The sequence below is a fragment of the Limulus polyphemus genome, unplaced genomic scaffold (genome assembly GCF_000517525.1).
Source record: "Limulus polyphemus unplaced genomic scaffold, Limulus_polyphemus-2.1.2 Scaffold180, whole genome shotgun sequence".
Classification (NCBI taxonomy): domain Eukaryota; kingdom Metazoa; phylum Arthropoda; class Merostomata; order Xiphosura; family Limulidae; genus Limulus; species Limulus polyphemus.
Genome location: NW_013665790.1, coordinates 705,116 through 713,892, shown reverse-complemented (window position 1 = coordinate 713,892; position 8,777 = coordinate 705,116). Strand labels below are relative to the sequence as shown.

The window sequence follows — 8,777 nt, the reverse complement described above, 5'->3', positions numbered from 1 at the left end:
CCAACAATATCACCTGGATAGCTCTTTGCTCAGTCAGAACATTTTTCTTGCAATTTTCCGTCTTCGAAATCTCCGGAAACAATATTTTACACATCTAGTAGAAATCCAAACCATGAATCTAAATCTAGTAAGCAGGAAAATCTTCCTGTTATTTCTGTAATCAAGTGATCAATAACATCCTTCATGATGCAATAAATTTCCTGTTCAACAGTCATTCCAGCATCAGCTGCATTTTCACCTGGCATTCGTTTACGACATATTTTACTTCTTTCAATGGTCAATCCCCATGTGTCAGAGGTTTAACTACATGAACACTACAGGAGACAAGTCTGAAATTGCTCGAATGAAAATTACACACACTGTAGAGAAGGGTGTAATCATAACATAATATAAGCCTAGAGGCTCAAAGGCTATATTTAATATTAAAGGTTTTGATAGAATGAGAAAACTTAAATATAGGCTATCTAATTAGTGGTGCTAGATTACAGTTCCTAGGATTAAGTCGCTAGTACATCTAGATCTAACATTAATGTTAGACCTGTTATTTCCATCTTTTTAGTCTTAGGTTTGGATCTAGATGTAATAATAATGACAGAAATTTCGCTTTGACATTTGACATTTCTACTACGTTCTTACTAGGATATACAGTTTACATTCAAATCGCTTTTGAATTTTTGTTTTTATTATACTTGCCGATGACAACGTAAGCTAAACAGCCATTTTAATTTAATTATTCATTAATTTAAAATTATCTCGTTTTTAGTATCTAAAAAAACAAAGGTTTGGTATATTCCCGTAACATTCCAAGATTTGTGTTTGTCAAGCGCAAAGCTACATAATGGCCTATCTGTGCTCTGCCAACCGTGGGTATCAAAACCCAATTTTTAGCTTTATAAGCCTTCATGCAGATTTGTCACTAAGCCACGGGGATGCAGGGGAGGCAATATTAGAAGAGTAAAACCAAAAAACAATAAAATATGCTATTAATTCTTTTGATTTTTAATAATGCTACTTTAGCGCCCTCTGCAGATGTCTGATGTGGCATGTGATATAGAAAAGAATGGTTGTGTGAAGCTGTATATTATTGAACAGAGAATTACCCACAACTATGGCAAATAACGGAGTAATAGGAAGTTATGCGAATGAAATGCCTGCCACAACGGCTGAACCTGAATATGCCAACGACCCAGCAGCTGGTGGATTTTTTGCTTCCGATTTTAGAAGGTTAACAGTAACACTTAATAATATTTTATTACTTTAGTAAGTCATCACTAAATCACGTACTGCACTGCAGTGCCATAACTAAGCAACCTAACTGTTTTAGTTACATGTGTCTAATCAGTATATGACCTATCTATGCTATTGAATTTTTCTACTTCCACCCTACTCCAAACTTCATTCAGAAACTCCTTTTTGTATATCCAGCCCTGATCTCTAAAACAACTCACACAGTCTCCTCCAAAACTCTTTATGTTTCAGCTTCTACCATATTCTGAAAAATGTGAAACTGACAGCAAACTATTCAATAGGCTGACCACCTCATCATAAAAGTAATACTGCTAATAAAAGATGATGAATGTGAGTTTTGAGTATTTTAAACTTGTGTCCCCTAGGCATGTTGCCTGCAGTTCTTTTTAATTTATTTATAAAAAATGTCATTTGAGCCCCTATTCTCTCCAATAAAAACATGTAAAGAGATTTCAAACTATTCTTATATGATAAACTCCTCCTCCAAACTGGAATAATCCTCGTAGCTCTTTCCTGATGCATAAATAAGGAAACTGAACACAATAGTTCAACTGAGGTGCAACCAAATCAGCATAGTATGTACTAATGACTTATTTTATGTATGGAACTTTAAATTCTGTTTTCTTATAACTAGCTAATGTACATTGTCCAGAAGACTTTTGATATAATGTAGTCACTATTAAACATGAATTTTGGGAAACTAAGGGACATTTTGGCCCTTCAAGAATGTCCTGTCTCCCAACCTCTCTTAACAAGGAGAGAACTAATTGCTATATCAAACCCTGATCCCTCAATTATTCACAGCCTTTTTCTTAAACTCTTGTATAGCTTCAGCCTCTGTAAATGTAAATGCCAAATTGTTTTACCATATATTTACTTCCCGATTGCAGAAATAAAACTACATCAACTGAAAATGTGTTACCTTTCTTAAATTTATATTTATGGCTTCTTGGTGTACTACCCTTTGAATTCAACATGAAAAAATTAATGCATCAATCTTATTACCTCCCTTCAACTTTAATAAGTGTACAAGTTAAGTTTTAACTTAACCCATTCACCTACAAAATCATACTTGTAACTCTGCTCTGAATCCTTTCCAATAACTTGATGCAGGGGCATCATATTTAAATCAGTTAGGGGTGGGAAAACATTTAACAGAGATCCAGGGGAAACTTGGGCTTTTAAGGGTTAAAATGGAAAAGTTCTGTCTATTTTGGGAGCATTGGCTTTGATTATTTCCTATGTCATTCAAACTAAGGAAGAAGCTAGACTGTCATAACATATGGCAGGTTTTTTAGCTGTTTGATTAATCTTTTATGTTTTAAACTTAATTTTGTCTGATGTGTCAGTAGAAAAGGTTGTTATTGCATACCACACTTTATATATTTGTGTGTGTGTATGTATATATATGTATATTTCCCAAAATAAACAAATAATAATAAATCATGGGGTTGGGACATTTGCTTTACCTAAGTGATGTTTCTGACTCAATAACCTTCATAAGATAAAGGGACCACAACTGAACAAAATATTCAAAATGAGGCCTGACTGGTGATTTGTACAATAAAACCAATTTACAACTTAAGACTTGTAGTCAATATTTATATACATGCTTATTTACTAAAAGGTTTATTGGAGTTAAGTAAGTGTCTCAGTAAATAACAGTTATTACCACAATTAAAGATCTCGCTATATAATGATCATTATCTTAAATTAAGGTTACAATAACTAATGATCATTACCACATGTATGATTAACATGTTAGGCTTTCCTTGAGTTATGGGTTGTTTTAGTCAATATGGTTCTAAAACATTTTGTTTTTGGTTTCTTTGTTACACGTTTTTATTGGGTTTCTTATTACCTATTAATTTGCAAGACCACCCATCAGATATCAAAGTAATTTTATACTTTTAATTCAATAAACTGTTAGTAATTATTGATGTTGTAAATTACTTTTTTCTGTGAAATTTAAAATAGCAGGGGATTCAAACTCATGTCTTATTTTTCACTCAAATGTTATTGAAGTCTGAGGGTTTGAAATCTTATCTTGTTTCAGTTTTTACTTCAGAAAAAATTCTAGAATTTTCTGCAAACACAATGTGGTGTGTATACTTGAATAAATAAAAATTAACTCTTCATTCAGGTATATCTATGAGCTTTTCTCATTTGTAAAGCAGATACTTGTAAAAATTATTATCCACAGGTAACAGTTTATTATAACAAATATTCTAAATAGACTGTAATAATTTCACACAGACTGTGAAATGTGGTAAAATTAAAATCCTAAATTTGTAAAGTATTTTTCAAACTGAACTTGTATATTTTTATATTAGTAACAAAAAGTAATTTAGAGATCAATTTGTTTTCTAAAAGATGTTAAGGCATGGTTTGTATATTTTAATATGCTTTATATTTGTAACTGTGAACTGTTTTTATTATTTCATTCTGAATGTCAACTTCATATAGAAAAAATTGAAATTCATAAATATATTGTATTAGTTAAAAATTACTTGAAATTACTTAATCATCAAATTACCCTCTGACTTTATAACACTTACTATTGATGCAGTCTATGTATTGCAACATATTAATTTCATGTTTTTGCTTGTTAGAACTCCCAGTGTAAAAAATTGACCAAAAAAAATGAAATCACAAGAACTGGAAGCGTAACTCTATTAGTTGATGATCTATGATTGTTGATTATGTTGATTAATGTCATCTTAAATAACTGATTAATCAAAATTATGATTAAATCTATTAGTGTCATGAAAATGATAAACTAACAGAAATTGGTGTTTCTGATTATTACTATTTTTTTGTTATTGCAACTATCCAAGTCTGATGAGAATAATTGATTAGTTGAATGTAACTGATTAATGAGCCTGTCATTAATCCATTATCCAATTCCACTAATCATCAAGCTCCAGAAATCACTAATATTCTCTGTAAAATGTGTAAGGAACCCCAACAGTTGTCAGCAAAAGTAATTGAAATATTGATAGTATTTTTGTTTAATTGTTTTTTATGACTTGCATAGTATGGCTATGTAACCAACAAAGTCATGTATCCACAAGTAATTTAGCATGAAGGTAGTTAAAAAATAATTTATGAAGCCAATGTATATAGATCCCATAGGTAATTCACCAGTGAAGGTGGTTTAACTTACTGCCAAGCCTTTGTAGCCTTCAATCTTGTGTTAAATATGTAGGGTCATGCATTACAAAAAAACAGCAAAAAAAAAGCCATTTACCTTTCTTTTTGAAAATATATTTCTGATTTAAGACCAAGTGGTATATTAGATTTTATTTCTTTGATTAAATTATTATAATAAAGATTATCAATGTATCACTATAGTTTTATTGTAGGATTTTTTTTCTATTTAAATTTTTATGAAGTAATTGTTTCTTTTTTTTCTATAATTCCATTCTATGTGGTAATTTTTCTCAATGGATATGTTAAATATACATTTTGAGACTTATTTGTATTGATTGTCTAAAAGCCAGTAGGAATTATGTCAAGACATATCAGTGTTTTTTTTTTATTTATAATTTCCATTCAGAGCTAACCAAAATGTTATGTGCACATAGCTGTTCCTAATTTTAAACTGATAAAGGAGAGCTGGTCAACAACATCCACCTTGAACTTGTGGGTTACTATGTATGGCTGAATCCTGGAATTTCACCCTCACTCTTATAGTACAATCACATTTATTAATGATTTAAATATTTTCTCAGACTAATATTTTTAAGTTATTTGATGATACTAAGCATTGAAGCCATGAATATTTGAAAAGGACTTGTTTGTATGAAATGACATTGGTGTTGTGAGTAGAGCCACTTGTTGGGACTTGTTGAAGTATATACTTCAACAACTTTACTTTGTATTTTCAATCTTTCAGTACGAGTTCACAGATTAATGTGAATTCCTTTTCTGCTGATATAAGTACAAGTATCACTCAGTTACCACCAATTTATGAAGTTCATTGTCTGTTGAGATTGTGACAGCCATCATGTATTGTGAAAGGTGATGGTCAGGTTGACATATACAGTGAGAAGAAGAGTAATGTAACATCATCCAACATGTGGTGGGGTCCATGCTGCCTCCTGGACCCTCTTCTTTCATCCCTGCCACATATTTCCCTTCACACATTTTGAAGCTGAAGTTGATGAGGTCAAAATGGAGTGACTTTTCCACCCAGTACATCTCTACCTACTGAATATCTCTCAACTTTTTCTACCTTATGTATGCCTCCTACCCATTGCTTTCTTTCTTCTACCCTGTTAGTGCCACATCTGATGTTTACTTCGGGTTTCAATTCATTTCTGCTGTTTTATGCCTCATCCTTTCTGCTTTACCAAGTAATGCATAGAAGTTATTGTTTAAATATAGTTTATTCATCATCAACACGTAACTTATAGGAATTAATGTACTCTTGGTAGATATTATACCTTGCCATGTATACATCACTATTAATGTTTGATTCTAGTTCCTTATCATTTAACATGTATACCTAGAAGATAATGTTTAATTTGTGTTCATTACTTCATCACTTATCTTATCACTAATGCTTATCTTGGTTCATTATTCCTTACCATGTTAATCTTTAGTTCTAGTTCTTAGTCCTTAACATGTCCACATACAATTTAGATGGTAGTGTTTAGTTAAAGTTAGTTGCTCTTTCAATTGTAACACATTGCCATTGATACTTCATTCTGGTTTATTACTCCTTAATATGTCCAAATAGAAGGTAATGTTTACAACTCATTCATTACTTCTTCACATGTACTCTTGGTAGATATTATACTTGTCATGTATACATCACTATTAATGTTTGATTCTAGTTCCTTATCATTTAACATGTATACCTAGAAGATAATGTTTAATTTGTGTTCATTACTTCTTCACATGTACACATAGAAGATAATGCTGTTTCTTGGTTCTTTATTCCTTACCATATTAATCTTTAGTTCCAGTTCTTAACATGTTCACATAGAAGATATTGTTTGGAAATTGTTCATTACTCCTTAACATGTAATTCATTCGGGTGAATGTTTTGACATAGCTCATTACTCCATTGCATGTACACATAGGAGACAATGTTTAGACAGTTAATTCCTTCTTACCTTGTCCGACTTAGACTGTTGTGTTTGGTCATGGTTCATTGATCCTTTCTGTATACACAACAGTTGATGTTTAGAAATAGTTGCTTAGTCTTAACATGTATGCTTAGATATTAATGTTTTGTCATAGTCTTTTACTGCATAATGTATACCCACAGATGGTAATGTTTAGTTCTCTTCCATTACTACTCGACAATACTGTTTTGATATAGTTCATTACTTTCAGCATTTACATGTAGTGGATAATGTTTCATCTTTATTCATTGCTCTTTAACATGTCCACATAGTCTATAAATATTTGATCTGATTATTTACTTCATTACATACCATTGGAAGTTAGGTTTAGACATAATCCTTTATCCATCACGTCATACATCGACAGTAATAATTTGTTATTGTTCATTATTTTTTCACATATACACATTGTAGGTAATGTTTGTGCTTGTTCTTTACTTCTTCATTGGTCCACTTAGACTATAATTATTATATCTGGTTAATTACTACTTCATGTACCATCATAAGATAGGGTTTAGGTATAATTGTTTGCTCCGTACATTGTTACCCATTGTCAGTGTTTAGATATGGCTAATTACTCTGTAATAATGCACTCCAAGTAGATAATGTTTAGTCTTCTGGCTTCTTTACATATATGTATAGCAGTACTGGAGGCACTGCACATCTTTGTGGGCTGTCTTCTTGATATGACTGTTTCCTACCCATGGATTGGTACCTCATCCACTGGTCTTCTATTTTTCTGTTTTCTCAATGTTTCTGCTCCTTTTGTTGCCTTGCTACATTTGTCTCTCTCTGCCAACTTCTTCTATTTTGTTTCCTGTGCCTCATTCCTTAGCCCTGGCTATCTATGTATTCAGTCTGGTCTGTTCCATCTTTTTTTATTATGCATGTCCTCCATTCCTTCTTCTCCCTCAGGTCCTTGCTCAGTTTCAGGACACCTCTTAAGGAGTCCATTTGGTGGCCCCTCGCTGTCTATCCCAATCTTGTTTCTATTTATTTGCCTCCTCTAGTCTCAGTCCTGTCTTCCCCTTCCCAACTTTCCATTGCTTCTAGTCCACCTTCGCACATTGCTCATTCCTCAGGATATGACCTCCCTTTATTATTGTCCAGTCCACCTCCCTGATCATGTAGCTGTCCCCTTTTCCCATTCCTGTTGTCCTCCTACTTCTTCTGTGTTCCAACATACTTATCACTCTGGTCATGTTGTCACCATTCCCACACTGTAACACATTCCTCCTGCTTCACTGGATGGTTCTCCTGTGATCTGTAAGTCTCTTGTATCTCAGATTGTTGGGTCGCATTTCCTTCACCTTCTTTTCTGCCCATTTCTACTCTTTTTCATTCCTTCCTCATTCACTGCCTCCCTTCCTACTTCTTGTCTGATTGGAGTAACATTGTGGTTCTTCATGCTTTTACTTGGCTCCCTATCAAACTTCTAGCACATTTCTGCCCTCCCTGGACAAGAGTCCTATTACTACTTGCCATTGATAGCTGTTGTACATATATCTATGCCCATGTTTCCTCCCGCTTTCTCACTACCACTTTTCCCTTCTCCTTTGTCCTGTCTGGGATACTCAGTATTTTTGTCACACTTTTCCTCCTTGTGGTTCCTCTCACTGTCCTTTCAAAACTGGGACACCTCTTCTATGTGGGGCCTTTCTCCTCCAGCTCGTACTTCTTGTATATGCTTGTCAGACAGCAGAAGTTTGTACACTCTCTCTCAAGTCTCCTCTCTTCAGCTTTCTCCCCCCCTTCTCCAGGCTGGAAAGTGAACTGCCCAACAATAATCATTTTTCTCACATTCAACTGTCTCCATCATCTGGTTTTCTTGTCTCCAATAACATAGAAACTTCCACCAGCAGCCATTCTCCAATTAACCCTGCACCTGCAAGGGGTGTGAGTATTTATTTACTTATTTCTTCTTCACTGTTCTTCTACTTTTGGATTCCACTAGGTGGCTAGTGTTGCCTCACAGGGTATACTTATTGAAAATTCCACATCAGGTAAGGATAATGAAAAGTGTTTAGACCATTTGCACTGGCCCAATCAGTGCCCACTGTAAGATGGGTTGTTCTGCAAGACTACTGGAGCTCTACTCATGAGATTTATAGATGTTTTTTTTCCAGTCAGATCCAGACTACCCATTCTATGAACTATCATGGGAAAAATCAGAATCAGAGTTGTGCTTCTGCTTGCTTCTCTGGGTAGCACTTCCTGGCTTTTAAAAATAGATTTTCTTGGTGACCCATTGCGCTGTCTCCAGTAAAACACCTTTACAGACTGAAGGACCTGTTGGAATCCAGGTACATTCTCTGAGGCCCTGCATGGCCAGGTGGTTAAGGCACTCGACTCGCAATCTGCGGGTCGCGGGTTCGCATCCCCATCCCACCAAAC

The 8,777-nt window shown here is 34.0% G+C and overlaps 1 protein-coding gene across 1 annotated transcript in view; it reads left to right on the top strand.

Annotated features, from left to right (window-relative positions):
- Window positions 1-1,029: 1,029 nt before the first annotated feature.
- Window positions 1,030-8,777, top strand: part of LOC106478108 (AP-3 complex subunit beta-2-like) — a 71,565-nt gene continuing 63,817 nt past the window's right edge. The window contains 1 exon segment of the mRNA XM_022381634.1: window positions 1,030-1,224. Coding sequence (XP_022237342.1) covers window positions 1,109-1,224 — 116 coding nt within the window. The 5' untranslated portion in view covers window positions 1,030-1,108.